Below are 23,770 nucleotides of genomic sequence, written 5' to 3'. Positions count from 1 at the left end.
CCGATGGGAGGACTTGCGCTTATCGAAAATTCAGGTGTGCAGATTGAATGGACCGATTGAAAGTGACTGGAAAGATAGGAGATGTAAGAAGGATCGATTGAGATGACAAGAGATGATGATGAGGTGTTGATGTGTTGAATGGCAATACGTGGTGGGCTTCCATGGGAACAAGGCATAGATGTTCTGCGAGGGAGAGTGAGTATGTGATCACCGTGATCATGTAATTGCAGATCGAAAAAGGTGGTGCCAGTCACCAGAGAATGTGTGGTTGGTGGCTTGGCTTTAAATATGATTAAAAGGGTTCTGACTCTACATGATCTAAAAATGAGACAAAACCGGTCATATCGTTAACATTTCACACTTTCCGCGGCATAATCATTCAGGGTTTTTTCCACTTTATTACTGCATTCTTTCGCAGAGGATTTACCGTTTCAAGCAAGAGCAAGAGATCCGAAAGCCAAAATGAGCAGAGATGGCAGATCAGACTGCTATCGTTGGAAGATAGATAAAGTCAAGGTGAGTTTCCAAATCCAGGGTTCAAAACATCCTCACCACCATACAGCCTCAACACGGAACCGGACAGAAGCAAAATGATCTACGTTCACTCAGGGAAACGGCTCGGTTTAGTAAGGTACCGGGTTCGTGACTATCCTCTCCTTTTCTCTCATCAGTGGAGCACTAGTACCATGATGAGAGACTAACCAGGTTGCATCAATCATACGGGAATACGAAATTATACACGGATCAAACTCGGTTCTGTACCGGAAAGGTTAACATCCCAGCACAGTAGGAAGTAAGCGGTAGGGTGTAGACATAAGGTCAACGTTTATTCCAAGACCTCATCCGTTACCTGGAAGTGAGCCTCGATCGTCGTGAGATGAGATGATTGATTCGTATCATCCGTTGACTATCACATGCATCGCACATTTTCGCAGTCACCGGAACAAGTGCTTTTGTCTGTGTAGATCTTACGGATTTTAAGTTTTGCCTTTCTGTTTTAGCGGTCGGAAGATCTGAAATACGCCGGATTAGGAAAGTGGTCGAAATCACAAGCCACGGCAAGAAAGTGCTGTAAGATAGTTAATCAATCGAGATATGATTGAATCGGGAACACAAGTCTTTGCCATCTGCACGAGTGCATGATGCCGTCACTCCTGCGGATACGAGTGCCAGTAGCGTCAGGTAACTGGATAGGCATGTGCATGTGCATATGTATTTGTACACGCGTCGATCTTGGAGCGTGGATGAGATCTATTCAAGCGGTCTGCCCAGCGGCAATCACCGCCCTATTTGTACCTAGGAAAGCCACGTGCTGGTCACGATCCTCTCGGTGGAGGTTGTCCCTTTTGTGTGTGTATGTGTGTGTGTGTGTTGCCACTCTATCAGCGATGGGTAGATAGCACATGATCTGACCTGAATCTTATGACCCACGACCCATGCATGATCCATAACGCAACTCAAGTCACTGATCGGTATGCTATCATGTCTCTCCTTGGTCTGATCAAGATAAAACAGATAAACAATCCAAAAGCAATCGCAGCAGTCTTGTAGTATATCAGACTATATTCCAGCGAACGAATCTCACGACCTGATTCAACATTACAATCTGGCATCTGGCCATCGAGTGCACAGTTCGCCACTGAATCACTGGATCTCATTAGAAAGATGCCCCTCTCACCCGTCTCGGTCGTGGTCGGAACCACGATTGCAACTGCTATCGTGGTGATAGGTACAGGGTATGCATTCAAGAAGGTTAGTTCGAGTCTATAACATGAATCATATTTGGCATTCTCATCCAGTAAGCATAATAGCTAATCTTTCTTTCTTCTAGTTTGTATACGATCCCCATCTATCACATCATATTGAAGCTCTGATATCTCAACATCAGCATCAACAGCAACAGCGACAGGCAATCCCAATTTCAATCCCAGTAGATTCGGAAGAAGTGAACCTGGTCAGTACTCGTACGAGGGGTTTGTCCACTTCGACTTCTTATACAGATCACCATACTTCGCTGAGGAGGAGAAATATCAACAACCATCGGGAAGTGCATGGAGATGGAGATGGATTAACATACGAACTGAAAGAGAGGACCTACCCTCAACCTAAAGAGAAAGAGGATGGATACGGGGGAGCATCGACATTCGAACTGGACGAAAGTCAATCAAACCTGCTAGGCGAGTCTTCTAACCCAAGACCACGAGCAGGAAAATTGGTAGATCTTGTAGACGATGGTGATCTCGATCATGGACATGAACGATCTGAATCACCTCAGGAAAGAGAAATCAAAGAAGTTATCTTTAGTCTTACGCCTACACCATTACGATCTAATTCTCGGACTTCGACACCACTCCAAAGATCAGGTCATGTTACACCTGAACCTGTCAATCCTTTCCTATCTCCTGAAGATACACATGTATCACTATACCAACCGAACGATGATGATCATCTAGATCCACGGACATCATCAACTTCATTTTCATTCTTATCCTTGTCACAAGCATCTTCGCCTGAATCTTTACCACATACCAGTCTCATTCCCCACCATCAGCAGCAGCAGCCTCAGTTAACGCGAGATGCGTATGTAGCAGAACTGGAGGACGAGATTGATCATGGTACACCAACATTAGCAGATGGGAGTAACGAGGAAGAGGAAGAAATGTTAACGCTTTCGGACATTGATGTAGTCAGCGTCAGTAATACAGAATACGAAGATGCCGAATCGTATACACCGGTATCCCGTTCCCTCAGTCGAAACTCTAATCCAGCTCAGGTGGACCCATCATATGGAGTTGTGAACGAGATGGGATTGAGCTATATTCCTCTATCTGTACCTTCCACAAGGGGTCCGATGAGCGTGATTAGCGTGGATGATTCGGCGTCAGTGGGTGAAAGCGATTGGGATATCTTATCTGAGACCGGTAGATAGATTTATCAACCTATCAATTCAATTCAATTCCTCTCCATACGTTGTAGAGCATATCCCCTCACTTCCTCAAAACAAGATCATTTGATACCGGTTTTTTTCATATTGTTTCCAGATTAAATCAAGATACATGTTGTTGATATGCTCTAGATATATGTATCGTTATATCATGTCGTCCGTCCATGTATGAAACACTCGTGCGTCGTTTTGCTATTGTAATCCCGAAACAGGTTTTACCATATCATAAGTTTATAGGAGAGAGCAGTCGACATCTTGTATAACATACCGATGGTCTTCATTGCTCTTTATCCCCAACGTATTCCAGTATATACATGAAATAGGCAAAACCCTCTGGAGGTCCGATCTCGCGATAAGATAATTTGAATCCAGGTCGATTCTCCATGTACCTAGATCATATCTCAGTCCGGGGCTAGGCTTGGGAAGGCGAAAAGGAACAGACGCATAGAAGAATGGAATGAAAATCCGAATAGGAAAAACCACTCACCGTTTCCTAAAATGAGGTTGACCAAAGGTAAAGCTAGAAAAATACCCAGAACGTTCAGCATGTCAGTTCCAGCCCTGAATCTCGTTTCAGCATTTTCTTCTTCTGGGAGTATACTCACTAGACAAATTTGCTTCCTGGCTGCTTCCGTAGGACTCTGTTGTAGAAAGCTCAAATTCAGTAAATGGGTCTAACGATGTAAGTGAGAAGGTAGGGGCAAAAGGATTAATTCACCTGATAGCCTCTGTCACTTCTTGTGTACAGGTTCGTATATCCTTTTCGTCCGGGTTCTAACAAAGGCAAAGGGCAAAGGGTAAGACGAAGCCTCAACCAGAATTAGGTTTGATGGTAATTGAAATGCACATACCCATGGATCACCTTTTGTAGTTAACATAGCGCTAATAATACCCAGATTCGTTTCAGCGATCAGGTACTCTTTCAAGTATCTCTATCTGTTGAGTGTACAACCCACTCCATCGTTCCTATTAATTCATTCAAATGTCAGTAAAATATAATGTAGGATATCGCCCACGGAAATAGGGAATGAAGATAGAGAGTGTACCAAACATACATACCTTTATCAACTACCATATCAAACGATTCGTCCTCAAAGCCCAAATCCAGTATATCCATTTCTAACCATTCCATTTTCGGTCTTGAGACTGAATGGCGGTCTTTCATCTGATCAATGACGATTTTGGAATACTACAAGAATCACCAATAGCTTTATTGTTAGCTTATTCTTCTTTAGTCAGTCCAACTAGATTCCAAAACCCAACACCCAACACGCAAAATGCCAAACGCCAAACGCAAGACTTACATCGATATTAACGATAGATTCCCAACCATTGTCGTACAGTACCTCACCCAGAGCTGAATTACCACATCCCAAAGTCAATATACGCGTATCTTTGCCTTTTCCTTTCCCTTTTACGTTGTTGGTAGAGGTAGATATAGAGGTGAGTTCTTCAAAGAGCGGTAAGAGGTAAGTTGGAGAAAGGAACCAATCAAATGTTCGACCATCCGCTTCACTATTCATCATGTGTACGATCAGTATAGTCGAGGGAAAGAGAAGAAGAAGACTGACTTCGCATATCGTTGTTCCCTACAATGGTTGGATGAATATCAGTCAGATGTAACAAAGTCTTTCATCACATGACGATGAAAAGTGACATACCAGTACTCGTGAGTTCCATAACCCTCGTTAGTAGGTGGTAAATTAGCTTCTACATTGGATGACATCTTGTTCTGAATCATATTTATATATATATATATACCTATATGCATTCGAATGATAGATAAACAGCTCAATGATTCAGGTTGTCGATGAACGACAGACGATATCTTTCAACGTCTCTTTACTTGCATAAGTGACCGAAATTTGGTGATTATGTAATAATACCCTTCTCCTATGTGATAGTACTAGCAGGATAAATCATTGGCCTGAACATGGATCCCTGTATGCATAGATGAGAGGGGGTACTGAACCGACATCTTCTGGAGCGGATTGTACGTGGTGGAAATTGAAGAGACTGACTGGGACGGAAGGTTTGTTCCAAGCGATCGCACTGGGAAAGTCAACATGTCCTGAGTTGGGGATGTTCGCTCCATGCAGCATGAATATGAATAATCTCAACTCATCATGATAGATGCGAATGCATGGCTCTATACGCCAACAGTGACTGACTGTTCCCGATCTCTCATGCAGTGATCGCTCGCCCTCATAATAAGTTGCCTTGAGAGTATGCTACTCCATCTACACCCTTTGAATGATCCCAAACTAATTTACCACCAAGATACGTCTTTTCCACCAAACCTCTGAGGGTCTTACCTATATATGGCGACACTTTATTTTTGAATAAGAGGGATTGCTGAATGACAAAGTATGATTATTAGCCCATTGACAATCTGCTTACAGCAGCAATATCATGCTCGCACTCACAGTAGTCACCTCCCACTGTTTCTTTGGATCGAATAATACCCAATCCGCCTTATTCCCAACTTTCAACCCGCCCTTATCTTCTAATTGCACTTGTTTAGCTTGTGCGGAGCCCATCCAATCTACCACCCTACCCAGATCCACTTTCTCATCTTGTTGAAATTCGGTCCAGAGTAAACTCAACCCTAAGCCCAATCCCGATATACCACCCCAAGCTTCTAGGAAATCGCCTTTCTTCAATTCGGGAACACAGGGCGAATGGTCCGAAACCACATAATCTATCTCACCATCTATCAGAGCCTGTCTTAGTTCCAGTCTGTTAGAGGAATTTCGAATCGGTGGACAACACTTGAATTGAGTTGCATTATCTGGTATTTCCTCGGCGGTCAGACACAAATAATGAAAACATGTTTCGACCGTTAGGTTCTTCACTCCTTCCGAGCGAGCTTGGCGAATTGAGGGAAGGGCAGAAGCGGCTGATAGATGGACGATGTGGAATCGTAAAGAGGAATAACGTCTGGCTAGCTTGAGGATCAAGGATAAGGCGTCTACTTCCCAAGATTCAGGTCGGGATGCGAGAAAAGTGGAATATTCTTTAGGGTCAGGTGACGGTGGAGAGGCATGAGTATGCGCAGTGGAGTCAAGCTCGGCATGGAAGAGGATCAACGCGTTTGTGTCCTGATGTGATGATCGTTCTGAGTTAGATCATGCAAAGGAACAAGATTGGGAATGAGGTGTGAGACTCACCTTCAGAGCCTCACATGCTTTTAACAAATCCTTTTCATCTACACAAGGGAATTCCTGGGGAATCCGTCAGCTCCAAAGTTTCTCATGGTTCCAGCATACCTGACAGCGAAATTTCTCTGAGAGATGTTCAGCACGAAAAACTACTCACCTCAACACCCGATTCAATCAAGAAACATTTAAACCCTTTAACCCCCTGATCTAGCATTCCAACAAGTTGATCCGCATTGCCAGGTATGATCCCACCCCAGAACCCTATATCGCAATTTACGCCTACTTTTTCCGCTTCGGCTCTTTTCACTTTCAGTCCCTCCATCGTGGTGGTAGGTGGGATCGAGTTGAGAGGCATGTCAATGACCGTAGTCACCCCTCCTGAGATCGCTGCTAATGTACCGGTCTGGAAACCTTCCCATTCGGTTCGACCGGGTTGGTTGAGATGAACATGCGTGCTAAGGAAGTATCAACGTGATATCAGTACAGTGTAGCTGCCATACGAAAAGATCAAGAAAGATGGTTGCGGTTGAGCTTGAGCTTGAGCTTGAGCTTGAACTCACTCTACTAATCCAGGTAAGACCACCTTGCCTTCTTCAATCTCAATCACCATCACATCTCCAACTTCTTCGGTGGGTCGCACTAGTCCCTCTTTGATGGATGTGATCACACCTGAATCAAGATCAATTTCTATAGTTGTTGGTTGTGGTTGGTCCTTGCCAGGTAAGATGGCGAGCGGAGCGAGTAGTATCTGTTTTGTCATTATAGGGATTTTACAATACCAGTTGAAGAGTTGAAGGAAGAGGTCAAAGTCGACAAGACGAAATGACCAACTTTGAGCTATATGTGTACAAAGCAGTCCCAAATTCGCAAGAACACTGTCTTATTGTTATTGCAATGCCTGTTGTCGAAGGATTAGACGAATAACGAATCATATTTGGATTTAGAGAGAGATAAGAGATAAACGATGGCCCTTACCGGTTTGATCGGAACACGAGTATACGAGTATACCTTTGAGGCACACCCTACCGGCTACCACCTACCACGAGGTTACATACACCAAGATGATGCTCCATCGCATCGTCCGCGTGCATCATTCATAGGCCTAGGCAGATGGGTCGGATCAAACGCAGTTGCATAACTTGTGGGTGACCCGGATCATAGCATCAACTGTCACAGCTACTTGTATGATTGGCTTGATCACCGGGCAAGAAAGTTACCACTGACACTCAGAGACAAATCTCATCGCAAGCGATACAGACTCGGTAGACATCACTTCGCTTCCTAATTGACAGAACACATCTACGACCATAGAATCCAGAAAGCATCGCATCCCGTCAGCTCTGCGCAATTCAAGCTGGATATCGCTCGGTTAGTACCAAAGTGGGGGACCATTTGGGAATCCCGAGTGTTGTAGTTTTTTTGTTTATGTTGTGTCATCATCACCTGGCGTACCGGTGGTTGAACAACCCCCATTCCACAATAGGTTAAAGTGAAGTGAGCATCTAAGAGAATCATTATCCTCGGATCAAGTGTATAGGCAATTGAAATTCGGTCCGAGTTACTCGTCAATAACGTACATACATATGTTCTTCTTGACCATACTGCGCTAAAATCTAATTATACAACCCCTCCCATTCATCTTCCTCTTCCAGATCCGGAGGAGGTCCATCTTGGTCTTCCACTCTTCGACCAACAAAGGTAGCTGTAGAAGTAAGAGTGTTCTTCTTATTCTGATTCTGACTTTGATTTTGAGCATCTCGTTCCATCTCTTCCAAAGCCATCATCTCCTCCAAATCAGGTCCAAGATCATCCTCTTCCTGTATCGCAGGACGAGAAGTGAAAAGCGGTTCTCTCGCTTGTGCGTCCGTCGATCGATCATCTCCCTGAGATGCAGAGGGCGGCGTGAGTCCTCGGTCAGTTAGGGGTGGAGGAGAAGGTGAGCGAGGTGGGGGATAGAAAGCCTCCCGATATCCTTTCAGAGCGGACTACCCACAAATATGAAAATAAACGAACAGCTCATCAGTATATGGTAAAAAGATCAAGCTTTTCATAACAGACTGGAAGTGAGAGATGTGAAAGATAACCTACCTCCATTCTTTTAGATCTACATATAACCTCAACCCTATTGATGGTATGTTGGAAATCGCCTTTAGGGAACATACCGTGTGCCCACATCTGATACATGTTCAATAAATTCTTGAGGTCTTGTGTCTAGCAGTCGATAGCTGGGTGTTAGCACATGTAACAATGGTTCGAATGAAGAATACAGATGGAATACAGGTTGACAGCATCATAGGCAAAAAAACTCACCTCATGCCCTTTTCCTTTCACTTTGAACTTCTTGGCTGCTCTGCATAACGCTGGTATACCTCGATCACTCGTGAGTCTGTATCATAAAATTAGCTCCTCTGTGCAGTGATTCATCCGTCATTGTTCATACTCTGAATAGTGACTTTTGATCTCCATCACATCCAACCCATATCTTGTTATTTCCCAATCTACCCACCATCTCATATACACATTTTACTCATAAACGGATAGACTGAAAGACCAAACTCACCGATCAGCATCAACCTTCGCGACCGTCCTCTTCCTCTTTCCACCCGCTTCTTCTTCTTCATCCTGTCCGTTGGTAGCATTCAAAGCAGCAAAAGGATCTTCGAAATCCCCCTGTTGATGAACCCTGTATCTCCCATCATCATCATCTATCTGCGCCGCTCCTTCAACTGTTGTTCTGTTATTCTGACCTCCAGGAAGGGGTACATCGCGTTGGCGAGAGGAAAATCCTATGTCGATATCGTATTCTGATGGAGCACCAGGCGAGAAGAACAACGGGTTCTCGTTGCTCCGTATAGGTAAATTGTCAGGTGTGATTGATCGTGAGCGGATTGGTGATCGAGGTGGTGGTGGTCTGGTAGGTGAATTGAAGAGATCTTCTAGTCCTGACATCTCTATTGTCTCTTATATCCTGGCTGGACGGAGGGATGTGGAATGGATTGATGAGAATAATAGGTGATGAGATGTAAGATACGGTAAATTCACTAAGTGAATATTGAAATCAATGTTGAATGTCGAATTTGTCAATTGACGCGTTCGATCATTGGATTTGATCTGACGCGTGTCGACAAGTTAAAGTATCTTACCACACAATCTCAACATCGCTATAGCATAAATACTCATCATCATACGACTGTCATTCTAAACTCCCCCAGGTGCAGAACCGTCAGATGAGCTAGATAGCATATACATACATCCATGAGTAGTACAAATACATAGTTTTATCCGAAAGTACCAAGAGGCAAATCAAATCCTCCTATTCGAATCTACTTGTCCCTACTTCCTCCTACTCTAGTCACATATCCGTAGGGATAGGTAAGAATTGCCCAATGATAACCGAAGGAAGATCGAATACCTAATGACCAACAACAAGTCAGTACGAGATCGGTTATATTCACATGATAAAGTGGAATGACACTCACATCTCTTCTGATCGTTATACAACCCGTACAATCCAATGTTATACCTCCATTAGGATTCGATTTAGTCAATCCAACAGGTTGGAAGAAGTTCTGAGTGGTATTTTCAAATGCGTGAACACTGAAGTTTTCCCAGTACGCTACCACACTATATTTCACGTATGACTGAATCAGCGAACTATTATCGATGCATCGAAAAAATCGATGAAGAAGAACTTACGAAGGATTGGAGAATAACTCATATATATAGGTCCGTTTACCGATCAGATCCGAATCACTCTTCTCGACGAGCTTACAGAACTCAGGGTTGGCATAGCATACTTCTCCCGTTCGACGCCAGACTGCAGTCGGTGTAGCAGAGTACGAGATGAGTTTTTCCAGTTCCTAATAGGTGCAATATTTGAACGGTCAGCTAGACACTTCTGCAGAAGAACGGAGAGTTAATGAAACTTACGATAAGAGTCCGCTGGAAAGATTTCTCGAGGAAGACTTCATCCTCCTCTGACATGGGCATCCTGCCATACCCATCAGCATCCAGGGCCATCACGATCTGACCTTGCAGGAGACACTCACTGCAATGCGATCAAACTGGGTCTGAACGAAGCTAGAGCTCGAGCGACACGCAGAGTCTCGTGCTGTTCGAAGCTGAATCAGGTGATATGATCAGTCAATGGATCTCTAGTCAAGAAAGAGATAGGAAAGCTCACTTTTTGGTGAGATAGTCCATCAAGATATGATAACCTTGAGTGTAGTCGCTATGTTTAACCGTCAGCAAAGGTTGCATTCCTACATCTTCGAGACTACTTACTATGGCTTGACCACCGTCCTATATACCTCTGCCGGCGTCGATGCTTTACCAAATTTCGCTTGACCTATGGACGAATTCTGATTCTGATTTTGAGTTTGATTTTGCAAGTTTTGCTGAGAGATGTTCGATTGCTGTTGTTGGAACTGATTCTGATTCTGATTGATACCATCCAAAACCATCTGCGAAGGATCATTATTCCATGTCTGTCCCTGTCCCTGACCTTGACCTTGATTTTGGTTCTGGTTAGGCCAAGTAGTATTGATGGGTGACATATCACTATACGTCCCAGGAGAGACAGAAGGTCCCGTGCTAGACGGTGTGGGCTGTACGGTATATTGGTTGGAATTGACATTGGTCGCACCGGGTGATGGATTCAACCACGATTGGTCAAATCCCACATTATTCGCTGTTGAGCTGACGGTTGAGGCGTTCATACCGTCCATGGACATCTGTCTACCAGCTTCGTCCAATGGGTCGATCCCGGGGAAGATCGGCGACAGATTGCCGAATAACGAGTCGAGCATTTGATACTCGGTATTGGCAGCATTGCCATTTCCTGTGAATGCTAGATCAACAATGCATCAGCATACACACAGGTTACGAACGAGGAGTGCAATAACTCACCACTGGCCTGAGGCTGAATACTGGTGTTCCATGATCTCGAAGGATCATTGAGATTGATCTGATTTGAAACTCCAATGGAAGAAGGATCATTAGGTTGGAGAGGTCCAGAAAGCCATACGTCATCGGGCAATCTGGGCGGTTCGATGGTTTGAGTCTGTTGTGGGATGGATACGTTTGAGAGCAGATTAAACTGAGCCTGGATCTGCGAATCTGAAGATTGGTGTTGATGATGTGGGCGGATAGGTGGAGATGGACTACTGGCTTGACGGGGTCTAGCGGCAACTACAGGACAAGGTAAATCCGGTTAGTAAACTTACAACGGCATGATAGATCTAAACTGTATCTATCTTATGGGTTATGGGATATGGATATCGACTTACGTCTCTCTTCACCTTCCAAAAGATATTTTGCTTTTTTCCTCACACCTTCCACACATTGATCTGCCATACCTTTCTTCACGCATCTAGTACATGGACGTTCTGTCGTTATCAATCACTCACAACCACATGCACATGCACATCCCCAAAGATCCGAAGATCCAAAGAAAATTCCGGTAAATCCGATGAAAACCATAAGCGAAACAAGCGCGAACCGAATCGAGACGCAATAACCATAAGATAGGGAGAAAAAAGAGTCGTAACACTGATCATCAGCTCAAAGATCTATTTTGTTTTTCCGGGAGAGTTTATTTTCTCCTTTTTTTTGAACACGATCGACTCACGTTCATCGCACGTCAAATGAGATTTCTGACAAGCCAAACACGCTTTTGCTACTTTCTTCCTTGCCTTGTGTTCTCCTGGACCAGATCCACTGGCCATACCTCCGGCTGAACCTTCTTCTTTCATCTTCGCTTTTCCTTTACCTTTGGGTCTACCTCTTCCCGAAGCTGATCCACCGGTCACGCTAGCTGATGCAGAGCCACCACTCGTATTTCCCCCAGCTTGTTGCGGTGCAAGCGCAGTGAGATTGAGTTGATGAGGAGAAGTGGTTATCGAATCTCCAGCAGATGATATGGACCCAGATGAATTTGATCGTGTAGGTCTACCCCAAGACATCTGTCGTTCTTGCATCCTTGCTACGGCAGCGAGATATTCTTCGTCTGTTGTCGATTCGGTCATGATGTGATCATTCGTGGCAAAGTAGACGTTGATGTTGAGAATCAAAGTGAAAATGTCATGTATGATCCAGTCGAGACCAGTTGATCCAATTCAAGGAAATGGATCGATCGTTCGCGTCAATGTTGGTAAAGAATTTATATAGATCATCGAAGTGGAATTCGGGATATTAAGGGATTCAGTCGTGATCACGGTTTTTCCGTGTGGTGTGATACCGCAGTATTTGAAGGGAGATTGATTGTTTCAAACAGGTCATCCGGGCATTTTTGATAAAAGCGGAGAGGGTGCGACAAGGAACGATGACGATCGGAAGAGTTTAAAGGTTGTGCATGTGAGAGGTGGGTATTCAGATGACGAGAAGGCGGCGATGACAGGTGTATAGAAAGTCGTAGATCCGGTAATCAAATCGTCAAGGGATGAATGTACGAGTAATGGTCGGTGAAATTTGATTGTTCAATGATGTGAAGAGGGTGAGGTGGAAGTAGATCCCGAAAAGATACGGTCAACAGTCGGAGAAGAACCGATTTTCAATCCAATCCCATTCGGATGTGTCGATTATGGTTTTCATCGAGTGAGGTGAAGGGAATACCCATCGCAGTTTTCGATCGACGAGCAAAAGAAATGAGGTAAGTGATTAATCCGAGATTCATACAATATAAGATGAGAGAGGTACAGCGGAGTTAAAGAAGACGAAGATGAGCAGGGAGAAAACGATCAGCGAGGCTCCTAAATTGTCGGTTGATATCAAGGTGGATAGCCAAGAGCCGAGAAGCCTGAAATCACACATCCGGTATGGCATTGTAGGAACGAACTAAGAATACTCACACGTGAAGGGACGGTTATCAAGTGAGGAATCTCAATCAAACCTGATATCTTTACGTTGAACAGGATGATCAATTTAGGTTCTATTCGGTTTTCTTTGCTAACACAAGGCAGATGAAATGGGATTTCGGGAGTCGGTGACGCGGATGGAAGAAAATAAGACTGTCTAGAGCGCTGCGCTCGATCGGTGATCTCGTAATCAGGAGGGGAGAGAGAGAGGTAAGTTATGTATGAGCAGGAAGAGAAGGATGGTGAGATCTAAGCAAGGAGTGAGAGTGATTGTTTTAAGCTTGTATCCATCTGTAATTCATGTAATGTCATTTATCCGGTGATATTATTGGGGTTTACGGGATCAAATTCCATTACCAAATATGAATGTGGCGCTCGACCAGCTCCTAATGGGATACCGGATCTCTGTTTCCGTCAACATCAATATACTCTAGCAGCAGTACTCTACTGCGTAATGATGTAACCCTGGCGCACCCAGACCAGATCCGATTGATCAGAGAACACCAGATGAAATGCACCAGCACGGCATGTCATTGCTGATTACTCTGAACAGATGGAGTATGTACACCGGCGGCAATGCCTCGAACCGGTGTGATAAGTCCGAATCCCATAGCTTTCTTATCTTTTATACCTGCCTACTGGGCAAATAAGACCGGGCCGCTATAGTGGATGCAAACGTCGGAGTCCGTATATCGCAAGTGGGCTCGTGAGTTGGTTGAAACGTAGATAAGCTACTGTAGAGTGTGTGAACGTGAGACAATTTTGGCAACTTATAGGTGTAATTGATATCCCGAATGAGATCTATCAATTACGGCATGCCCAGTGCAGACAGCCGGTATCTGGCGGATAGGCTGTATTTGAGCAAAACTCAAATGATGATACCCTTCTCCTCGGAGATGCTAGATGATGTGCATTGGTTCCTTCCTTCCTTCCTTCCTTGGCGATCGGTAATTATAGAAATTCTATACCTACACCTACACCTAATCCCCTCGACGTCCTCTCTCCCTTTCTTCCTATCAATGGCATGGAGAAATTCAATTCTATCCTTATTGGTTCCAATCTGTACATTAGTCCAACCCCTACAGAGAGGTTGGGGGATTGATAAAGTTTACTGATATTGTCCGCAAATGATCGAGCTACAATCATTACAATGCATCTAAGTCAGCAACAGGTCCAACTTGATATGCAATTTCTCCTGCTGCGAAAAAACGAGCAGTGATCTTACTCACCTCTATCATAGGTCACTACTTTCCCACCATTGATAAACCCATGTAATTTCAATGGCCAATGTTCCTTTTTCGGTATCGGAGCAAAGACCGACAGACCCAATGCCCAACTGAGATCTCCACCAAGGGAGTCAGGTCCATCACGTCTTCCTAGACCTCCTACTGCCCATCCTCTTACGGAGTTGGGTCCACCAAGGTAGGTCCTATCGGGTAGATAGGTCGATCCGAGATGCGAGGGGAAGAGGGGGAAAAGCATGGTTGTGAGGGACGATATGGAGTAATGCTTAATTAGAAAAAAAAAAATCATTGTCAATCGAATCTCATGTGATAGGACTGAGACGGTCCAGACAAAGATCAAGAGCTGTAACTCACTATCTGTGAACCGGGATACAAAGCTCTACTCAGCTGAGACATCGTAGTAGATTTGAAGAATTTGGCTTTTTCCGAGGATCCTGGTAATCCAGCGTATTCATGTGTAAACTTCAATAGTCTCCCTTTCGTCCCCGTCCACAGATCATCACGAGTATCGGATGTCCATGTGTGAGATATTGAAGATTTCGTAGAAGGTATAGCGAGTTCTCTTATTCTAAAACCCAGGTGTATTAGCTATGCTGTTTGACGTTTCCGCGACCGAGGAGCTTACGAGACAGAAGCGTTAGGGGTGAGATGGTCTATAGCTCGATTGACCATTTCGTATTGTAAATCGTGAGTGCCCCAAGGCAATATAGCCTAGGAGGACATATCAGCGGTCCACGGCACCACAGGTTGTACAAGATATGATATCATTCCACTCACACTGAGTTTGGCTCTTGCGCCTTGCGTCCTCTCTCTATGACTTGCAAAAGCGGAATTGTCTCTATCTAGCGAAAAGCCAGATAGAGCGAAAGACAATAAGGGAGAGGCGAATAAGGGAGTAGTGAGTGATACTTGATATGCCGATTTCGTCTTTGTACCTATTGATGCATTTCCTTCCAATGTTTCTGCACCTCCAAACAGATTACGTATCCTGGCTGTGACGTTCTATCATATCCAAAGCATATGATCAGCTCAGACGGGGCTCTCGTTTTCTCGGAAAGCCCTTGACTTGAAGGAAGAGCTACTTACACCTCCTCCTTCACCTCCTCCGACTTCCGTACCAGCTTTCAAGAACAATCTGCCCTTTTCCCTCAGAGCCAGGACCATCTCAACCTCGTCTGGGTCCCCACCACGCTTCGGCTCGAAACGTATTCCCACTCTATCCATATCGTATATCCCAAATTCGTTAAGGTAAGCTACCAAGCTTTTCGTGGACAATAGTATTTCATGAAGGTTTGTAGGTGTTGGAGGAGCAGGATTGAAGAAAGATGGTTTGGTAGGTGATGGTGGGGAGATGAACGGAGATAATAACGAGTTCAGGAATCCAGGTCGAGTGGTCTTAGGTATGGGGGAAAGTCGAATAGAGGTTAAGCGTAAAGGGCGATTCATGTTCTCTGATACCTGTAAACATGATATGGGACGACAAGGCATGTCAGTCAATTGCATCCCAAGACGACCAGGGATGAACGACAACGACAGAACATCGATGAAATGACAGAACAAAGTAGACTCGACGTATACAAGCGAGTGCTGAAGCCGGAGGATTTGAACTTACTACTTCTCCTACACGTCTCTGTGCCTGCTCATACTCTCCTCTTAACCGTCTCTGGAATTCTTCTTCGTGCAACTGCCGTATTTTTTCTGGATCGTCGTTTGACTCTACCAAACCACCGTGTTAGTTATACCTAAAGTAGCCTGTACGACAGAAATATAGCTTACCATTGTGCTCATTCGGTAAGAAAGGTTTACCAGTTGATCGTGGGGGAGTTATGGGATCTTGACCTAGGGCAGTACGAAATATCGAGCTTGCCATGGGAGGTTGAAAAATTGGTATTGACTGATTCCACAAATGCCTCGTAATCAGCTTATACACATCAGACGAAGATGAGTAGACGTGAGTGATATTCACCTCTGAGGTGATAGCTTGAGACCCACGAGGCGCCTCTCCTTCTGGAATGGGCAATGGGATATTCTCACCATCGATTACCGCTGTTCCAGAGACAGGCTGACGTTTAGCTTCCACATCGATCTCTACTACTTCGATAGTAGGCGGTCTATCTTCAGCGTTTGGATCCATATTCTACCTCGCAGACCTTGCAGAATGGTATGGCAGAAGTTTCGGACTGCGTGTTCACTGAGCGGAAGAGATCCACAGTAGCTAGTAAGAAGAAGATATCAGGCCAGGAATCTTGATGGAATGGAACATTTCGAGAGATGGAATTGAGATTCCGGAAAGGAAATCAACCAAACACGTGGTCAGATCATGGAGCTCCACACAAGCCCATCACAGCACGCCTAAAAGTGGGCTCTTTTCGCTTCTGCCCCAAAGAGTTATTCATGGTTTATGCATCTGGAAGTTGAGAGAACAGGTATCATCATCATGTGGTCTGTGGCTGAAGCGGGAACTGCGAGTGGTCAGTACAGCTGTGATAAGGTCAAGGATAGCTCGAGTCATCTTGTGCAACTTTTGCTTTGTGTGAGCAGTACGACGTGATATGCCCTTCCCTCCCTCTCCCTCTCTTGGGAGTTGCGACATGCACGCACATTTCTCAAGCACTATTCAGAGAGTTGTTCTTCGAGTGTACGCACTTGTATGTCTCTGTATGAGATATGGCGTGACAGGATTCATGGTTCAAGATGGGTCCCGGATAAAATACCATATCAAGTAGTATTTACTCTTGTGATACCGCCCCTGAAAAAAAGAGGGAGTTCGTCACGAGGAAATTCTAAATCGAATCGGTGTCCGGAACAAGGGTAACTTTTGGGTTGAACCAGCAAAAGGCAGCTTCAAGGTTGGTGGGAAAACCAGTACCAGCAGAGCAAGAGGGTGGGTACCTTATTCCCGTTCCTCTCCCTGCTCGTGTCGGTGTGGTCGTTGCATACATACATCTCTGCTCTTGCTCTCCTGTACATCCAGTCCAGATCGTGTATTTGTATCTTTCCCTACGGATGCAAAACTCTACAATCCTGAGACGAGGGTACTGCAAGATGCTCTGATAGGTCAATCAATCTCAAGTGGATTTCCTTCACCGCAGCGTCCGACTGGCATGGAAGATCATTCCCAAACCATGTTGGATAGATACAGGCCAGAACAAATCGGAAGTCTTTCTTAATCCTAATCTGTCGGTCGACTTTTTCCTCTTTACCCTTTTAACGATTTACATTTTCTTCTCTTTAAGGTAAAAAAAGCTATTTTCTTGCGTAAAAGCGATTTTCCCGATTTAACACCTCTTCTCGATTCCCTCATGAACTTTAGGTCAACGACCGAAAAGATCCCATCTTATCCCATCTTGTATCGACATCCAATCATACAGACAGCGATAGCATAGTTAGCACGAGTGTAGTAAGTCGTGAATTATTTTTCATGTTCATCATACCTTACCTCGAATAATATCGCTTAGCTTTCAATTCAGATCATCTCATACAGAAGGTTTACATACTGTACACTTTACAGATTCATGTTGATCTTCTGTTCCAAAATAGTATCTCACGAGTTATTCCGTCAATAGAAAGAAAGATAGGGTGATACTACACTGCACATTCGACAACTAGCGCCGTTTTCGGTTCCTAGAGACACATCATCATCTCACTACCCACCTATAGTACTACCTACCATTCCACTTCGATCCACATCGCTACATCGATACATCGACTTATCTACTGATTATCAATGTCAGGCTGATCATCATCATACCAACAACAATCACAATACAATTGATCATCCTCCATATCACAACGCACGATCAGTATCAATCACGTGTTCGTTACCCGCCATTGAAACACCTCGACATCGGACTTTCGGACATCACATCAGCTCAACATTGATCGTTGGTGTAAGGTGATATCGGCGTGATCATTTTAGTGAATATCTCAAAAGGATCAGAGACACAAACAGTTAGTACAGAGTGTAGTGCACGAGGTCAGGGCATGTTTCTGTTCTGAAAATACAAGACACCAAGAAGAAAACAAGAGAGAGAGAGGTAAAGTCAGTGACTTGTTCTTATTCGCTTCCCACCTAGTAAACCTCCTTTATCCCCTTACACCAACGCTAAAAAACCAAACAGAACCGCCGGTTGATGTTGTAGGATGAAAAAGCACTGACAACGTTAATTAGCCTTATCCTCAGTTTATTCATACCATCATCATCATCTTCTTCTTCTTCGTCATCCTCGATCAGATCGAATCACCCTTAAAACTAACATCAACCAAGACAAACAAGCAAGCAAAGATTATCAACAACTTATCTATCCTACTTCCCACCGTTATCTTCGAATCTCGCGAATAGACATACACTCAATCGACTATCATCACCCCCAACCTCCTTTATCGTAATTGAGCGGGTATATCGCCTCTGAGCACTTCCTCCTTTCTCATCCGAGACGTCTTTTTTCAAAGTCAGCGACCCCGACCTCTATTAGGTTGAAAGGGTAATAGTCAGAGGTACATAGGTACATCGGGTTTTTAACAGGACACAGGGCGATCCTTTGAAGGGGGAAAAAAATGTGAGTGGGCCGTAGCCGACCTAAGAATCATATTCTGTCCCCCTTTGCACCATACGATCCATAGAAAGAGGTTTCCAGGGGTGTCGTATTCGAACGGATGGAGAGTCTATGACGCACACTTGCATTTGAGAAATAAGAGCTCGGTCGAATCGTTGTGAAGTCGAGATTGCGTGACGAAAAAACCTCCTGCAAGGAATGGTAGATCGATGACCTGCATGTCCATGTTGATCGTTCCTCTCAATACTACTTTTGCTACTACTACTAGTGGAAATGAGCTGACAAGACACATCGATTATCCAAAGTCTCATCACCATGTCTGTCCCTCTTCCACAAGGATATATGAATTCCAATGAGGTATTCGTCGATCAATCTCAACCTCAAGCTGGACCAAGTAATTATGCCAGACCATCATCACAGCCTCAAGCTCCACTCCCAAACCATATTCAAGGTCCACCACCTCAGACACCTTTCTACGGCATCAACGGCCATATACCCCCAGGATATCCTACACCTATGGAACATGTTTCCCACATCCAGCAACTCCCTCAACAGCAGCAACAACAGTTCATGGCTGCCTACCCACCGACGATGATACAACATGGACAGCCCGGTATGGTATATCCAGGGATGGAGATGAACGGTAGTGCAATCGTGCCCAATTTCCATTTCGGTTCTGTCCCTCAAAATGGACCGTGGACGGATGAGTGGGTAGAGAATGGAATAGCTCACGAAGGTCAAGATATGGTTTACAGTAATCTAGAGGTGAGCAATTCTGCTGTATATTGATTGTGCTTTCAACATTTTTGTAGTCGTTGACAGATACTGACTTCTTTCGACCTTAGGTAAAGCACCGACGTAGGACTACGCCTGATCAGCTAAAGATCTTAGAGTATTGGTACGATATCAACCCGAAACCTGATAATGCATTGAGAGAGCATCTTGCAGCTCAGTTGGGAATGACTAAGAGAAACGTTCAGGTCTGGTTCCAAAATCGGTGAGCTATCATGATTTGACGTGCCTCCGCTCCGATCTCAACCTTGACCGAGGTATGGCGTGAAGACGAGTATTCTAATTTCGCTGATTTCATCTGAATTGACATAGACGAGCGAAAATGAAAGGATTAGCTAAAAAGGATGAGAAAGCGGATGGGGAAGATCAACAGAAGACACCTGAAAAATCCTCTACCATCGTGTCGCCCATCCAACAACATCAACAACAACCTGTTCATCGACAAATGCTATTACCACCTATGGGACCACCCCCTATGGCTAGAAGAGCATCTCTGGCGAATGGTGAAGCCGCCAAGATCGAGATGTTCGTTGCCAAGCGTGCTGCAGCTGCTGCATCGGGTCAAAATAGAGGATTAAGACCACCGGGATTCGTTTCTCCCCAGCGATCACCGTTGATGGGTCAAGCTTCAGCCGCCAGAAGACAAAGTATACCCTATCCTACGCCTATCACTGCTGGTCCGACGGGCGGGCCTGGACCGAGTCCCAAGATATCCCCTGTCGTCAGAGTGATGCCTTCTGCTCTACACCTGACCGCGATGAGAAATAACACCAGAAGAGCAAGTATGCCTGGTGCGGCTCAACTTATCTCCAGTGGGCCTTTCACTCCTCCTCGAGTAGTCACCAATCAACATCAAGTTGGACTTCCACGAGAACTCGGCACAATCAAAGATGATGATTCCGTACAAAATGGTATGATTGTCAATGGGCAACAACAACAACAAGTGATATATGATCAAGATACAGATTTCACCGGTACTTACATTACACCTCCGTCAACCTCTTATGGACCATCAACATCGATATCACCCATGTCTTTCTTACCTACCGATTCATCAAATGGGTCAGTGTTCGATCCGTCTATACCGTTCTCGCCCAATTCGCCTCTACCCAACCCATCTTTCTCTTTTGGCACGGAAGGACACCAGCAACAACCACAACAGATGCATCATCAGATACCTATCCTTGATGAAGCTGAAGCTGCTCGGCAACAACAGCTGTTCCTTGCTTTCCAACAAAGAGGTAGAATGGGCTCCATCGCATCTGTAGGCACGTACACCACTGATAATGGCAATACGACGGATATGGAGGATGCCGGTTTAGGGGATTGGATCAATCAGGATAACACCAACGGAATGGGTGCTGCGGTCGGCTTAGGTGAAGGGCAGGGTCAAGAGGGACCGGATGGTTTTGATCCTGATGCTAGGAGAGCTTCAGCGTGAGTGATATGTCTGTCTATTCATGCTTGAGCATGGCTTGATTGCACAAGGCAAGTCTGGTGCTGATGATGCTTGCATTCTTTTTGTGGTAATCTGACAGCCCCGCTGACCTATTGCATCAAATTGGCATCATGGGTCTTAACAATGTTCCGACTCCACTCCGACCATCACCATTGGGCAGTCATTTCACACCTGACAATTACCATACAGAACAGACCGCTTATGGAATGCCTCAAAGTGGGATGGGAATGACTTCGGCCGATCTAGATCCTTCACCTATATCAATCTCTTCCATGCCGTCTTCATCGAGCGAGAGCGTATCGCCAACAGAAGGTAATAATCCGGGGTTTCAACAGTTTGGTCAATCACAAACACAAACACAGCCGCAACCGCATCAACCAGTGAGATCAATATCATTGCAGCAATTCCCGTCAACTCATACCCAAACGCAGAATCAACATTCTTCAAGTGTCTCACCTTACTCTGAACATTCCTTACCACCTTCTTCCTCTGCACCTTATATCCAACAACAGCGACAGCAACAGCAACAACCATCGCAGATCTATCAAAATCAGAATCAACCGTATCCTCAGAATGGAATGACCTTTATTAACAATGTCAACAGAGCACCTACAACTACTACTGCACATCATCAGCAACACCTTCAACATGGTAACAATGGTGAGAATAAAGACGATTCTAGTTTTTTGGAAAATCTACAGAACAATGGTAATAATGGTGAACCTGTGGATATTTTGGTATGATCGCTCCACAAGGCGAAGTTAGATGGATAGGTGTGGAAATTCGAAAAGAAGGATCTAGTATCAAACTTCCATGTATCGTCATAGCTGGCTTGAAGATCATGTGGCTCCTGTACCTTGTACAGTATAGTTTAATTCGAATTGTAGATGTAGATGTAGATTTGATAGATAGATCAAGGCAAGAAAATTATACATGGCATCTTAATCACTTACACTTCTCGTTATTCATTCGCTTCGCTTCCGATTTTCAATTTTCTCTCCTTTTTCTTCACTACATTACGGTATTCTTCGTATAACCAAAACCAAGTTTTATGGGTTTATCGATCTAAATTGTTATTAGGGGGACATTGATCTTCTGGTTTTTAAGGTACGAGTATCTAGATATACATGATTCTTTCAGTTGTTTCACATGTATAGTATAGTGTATGATATGTCATGATGATTTGAGGTTAAGTATGCTGAATTTCAGCCACGGGATCGTAATCGTAATCGAACCGACTGGAGTGTATGAATAATTACTACAGTAACATCGCTGTACGTTTTACTAATGACACTTGATCTTTACATATCAACAATGGTATATTTCTTATTGTCAAATCTCTTTGATCCCATCGCTATTCGTGCTCATTTCGTTTATTCCTGATCGACCCATTCCAATTGCCCTTTCCTACCTTTACTCCAAATTTGATCTGCACCTTCTGCAGGTGGTCTCTCGAGATTATCTTTTATCAAATAACCTTTCCTAGTTTCCCTTTTAGAAGAAGTATCCACACCCATCTCCCTGCATATGCAAAACACGGATAATTCAGTTAATATCTAATATCCACCCAGCCCGGATTTTGTGGTTAATAACTCACCGATCTCTCTCTGCCAATAGGGCTTTATCGACTTGTGCATCCTCTGTGTAAGCCATCATGATTTGTGGAGGACCAAGAGGTAAATCTGGATGTTGATCGAAAGCCCTACATCATCGGTGAAATGTAAACACCATTGAATTGATGCGTGTTGTGTTGGATGCATATGGACATACCAAGTATGAGTAGTTTTACCATACGTTCGATGGAGTTCTAACATCGCTGGACGTTCTGCTACGTCTGTCATTGCGTCTATCCACAGCCAAAAGGATAGAGCATTAGCCCTCTGTCTGATCTTGAGCCTTGGGCTTCGAGGTTGAGATATTCATATGTCTTCCCTTATGATGTATCCTTACTCACTTGGAACAAGCGATTTAGTACCTAACATTAACATTCCAGAATCCACTTCGTATTTATGTGAGTGCCAGTACTTGAAAACCGGCAATCAGTATCCTTCTGTCCGATTGAGGGGGTTTTGCACAGTGTTGGTTGGTTGGTTTGAGTAAGAGGATACTTACTTTCTTCTCGTCCTCTGGGAGGGTGATAAACACATCTTCCGGTATGAGATATTCAATACCTTGGAGATCATCAGCCGATCAGTATAATCCCTCACATCGTATGAATTCAAACATGTCCCAAGCTTATATAACTAAGACGCTGTCAGATGAATGGATGCTTTATTGTATCACTCACCAATCAACCTCGCATTCTTGTCATCACTATCGTAAATCACACACTGATGTAAATCTTTTCTCAGGTGCGTGCAATAATGATGTGCTTTCACTGCTCTGGTCGGATCGTGCGAGTAGATATGTAGGCCGCATAAATGTTGATGAATTTGATTAATGGGGGTGAAGCTGCATGTGGATCGATACGTTGAGATATCAGCTGGTGGGGGTGCGCGCCCAGACAGTATATACAGAGGAGGGAAAGGAATTAACCAACCTCATTTGAGCTTCCCCAGCAGCCGCATATGCTGCGGAATGATATTGGTCGTGCTCCGTTTGGGCTAGCTTGTCATCTTGTTCTCTGGGCATGGTGAGTTGAGCTTCAGTGGCGCGAGAGTTGAGTTAGTAAATAATACCTCTTCATGAGATGAAGAAGATGTTCAGTGATTGAGACTCTTCGTAAATCTTTGTCTCTGACGTCAGTCAATGCTTCCCTAT

General features: G+C 44.4%; 8 protein-coding genes and 1 non-coding gene across 9 annotated transcripts; 3 read left to right on the top strand and 6 right to left on the bottom strand.

Moving 5' to 3' along the window:
• Positions 1 to 1,665: 1,665 nt before the first annotated feature.
• On the top strand, positions 1,666 to 2,929 carry L199_007387 (uncharacterized protein; the record flags this gene model as incomplete). Its single annotated transcript, XM_064893077.1, has 2 exons — positions 1,666 to 1,752; positions 1,832 to 2,929. The coding sequence occupies 2 exons, from the start codon at positions 1,666 to 1,668 to the stop codon at positions 2,927 to 2,929; spliced, it is 1,185 nt and encodes a 394-aa protein (XP_064749149.1).
• Positions 2,930 to 3,221: 292 nt separating this feature from the next.
• L199_007386 (uncharacterized protein) lies at positions 3,222 to 4,670 on the bottom strand (the record flags this gene model as incomplete). The annotated part of the gene is made up of 10 exons (XM_064893076.1): positions 3,222 to 3,333; positions 3,432 to 3,464; positions 3,550 to 3,585; positions 3,663 to 3,718; positions 3,796 to 3,826; positions 3,901 to 3,910; positions 4,004 to 4,133; positions 4,249 to 4,459; positions 4,516 to 4,533; positions 4,606 to 4,670. 10 exons carry the CDS (start codon positions 4,668 to 4,670, stop codon positions 3,222 to 3,224), a joined length of 702 nt encoding a protein of 233 aa, XP_064749148.1.
• Positions 4,671 to 5,149: 479 nt separating this feature from the next.
• L199_007385 (allantoinase) lies at positions 5,150 to 6,865 on the bottom strand (the record flags this gene model as incomplete). The annotated part of the gene is made up of 5 exons (XM_064893075.1): positions 5,150 to 5,299; positions 5,371 to 6,045; positions 6,115 to 6,168; positions 6,263 to 6,560; positions 6,666 to 6,865. 5 exons carry the CDS (start codon positions 6,863 to 6,865, stop codon positions 5,150 to 5,152), a joined length of 1,377 nt encoding a protein of 458 aa, XP_064749147.1.
• A 540-nt stretch (positions 6,866 to 7,405) lies between these two features.
• On the top strand, positions 7,406 to 7,521 carry L199_007384. Its single transcript, XR_010449974.1, has one exon. It is a non-coding gene; the product is annotated as a 5S ribosomal RNA (ribosomal RNA).
• Positions 7,522 to 7,718: 197 nt separating this feature from the next.
• Positions 7,719 to 9,054, bottom strand: L199_007383 (uncharacterized protein; the record flags this gene model as incomplete). The annotated part of the gene is made up of 4 exons (XM_064893074.1): positions 7,719 to 8,090; positions 8,194 to 8,316; positions 8,416 to 8,491; positions 8,666 to 9,054. The coding sequence occupies 4 exons, from the start codon at positions 9,052 to 9,054 to the stop codon at positions 7,719 to 7,721; spliced, it is 960 nt and encodes a 319-aa protein (XP_064749146.1).
• A 403-nt stretch (positions 9,055 to 9,457) lies between these two features.
• L199_007382 (uncharacterized protein) lies at positions 9,458 to 12,131 on the bottom strand (the record flags this gene model as incomplete). Its single annotated transcript, XM_064893073.1, has 10 exons — positions 9,458 to 9,517; positions 9,585 to 9,729; positions 9,802 to 9,965; positions 10,036 to 10,096; positions 10,155 to 10,226; positions 10,289 to 10,336; positions 10,390 to 10,954; positions 11,014 to 11,295; positions 11,394 to 11,492; positions 11,735 to 12,131. 10 exons carry the CDS (start codon positions 12,129 to 12,131, stop codon positions 9,458 to 9,460), a joined length of 1,893 nt encoding a protein of 630 aa, XP_064749145.1.
• A 1,779-nt stretch (positions 12,132 to 13,910) lies between these two features.
• Positions 13,911 to 16,337, bottom strand: L199_007381 (uncharacterized protein; the record flags this gene model as incomplete). Its single annotated transcript, XM_064893072.1, has 9 exons — positions 13,911 to 14,095; positions 14,189 to 14,468; positions 14,558 to 14,771; positions 14,829 to 14,914; positions 14,981 to 15,205; positions 15,290 to 15,661; positions 15,816 to 15,919; positions 15,980 to 16,097; positions 16,170 to 16,337. 9 exons carry the CDS (start codon positions 16,335 to 16,337, stop codon positions 13,911 to 13,913), a joined length of 1,752 nt encoding a protein of 583 aa, XP_064749144.1.
• A 2,737-nt stretch (positions 16,338 to 19,074) lies between these two features.
• On the top strand, positions 19,075 to 21,753 carry L199_007380 (uncharacterized protein; the record flags this gene model as incomplete). The annotated part of the gene is made up of 4 exons (XM_064893071.1): positions 19,075 to 19,524; positions 19,605 to 19,756; positions 19,864 to 20,988; positions 21,090 to 21,753. 4 exons carry the CDS (start codon positions 19,075 to 19,077, stop codon positions 21,751 to 21,753), a joined length of 2,391 nt encoding a protein of 796 aa, XP_064749143.1.
• A 630-nt stretch (positions 21,754 to 22,383) lies between these two features.
• Positions 22,384 to 23,641, bottom strand: L199_007379 (uncharacterized protein; the record flags this gene model as incomplete). Its single annotated transcript, XM_064893070.1, has 7 exons — positions 22,384 to 22,531; positions 22,608 to 22,712; positions 22,781 to 22,856; positions 22,965 to 23,034; positions 23,123 to 23,181; positions 23,298 to 23,461; positions 23,550 to 23,641. 7 exons carry the CDS (start codon positions 23,639 to 23,641, stop codon positions 22,384 to 22,386), a joined length of 714 nt encoding a protein of 237 aa, XP_064749142.1.
• Between the last annotated feature and the right edge of the window lie 129 nt (positions 23,642 to 23,770).

This window comes from Kwoniella botswanensis, chromosome 2, assembly GCF_036426115.1.
Source record: "Kwoniella botswanensis chromosome 2, complete sequence".
NCBI classification, from domain to species: Eukaryota; Fungi; Basidiomycota; class Tremellomycetes; order Tremellales; family Cryptococcaceae; genus Kwoniella; species Kwoniella botswanensis.
The sequence above is the reverse complement of the archived record's forward strand: the minus strand, read 5'-3'. Positions and strand labels throughout refer to the sequence as shown.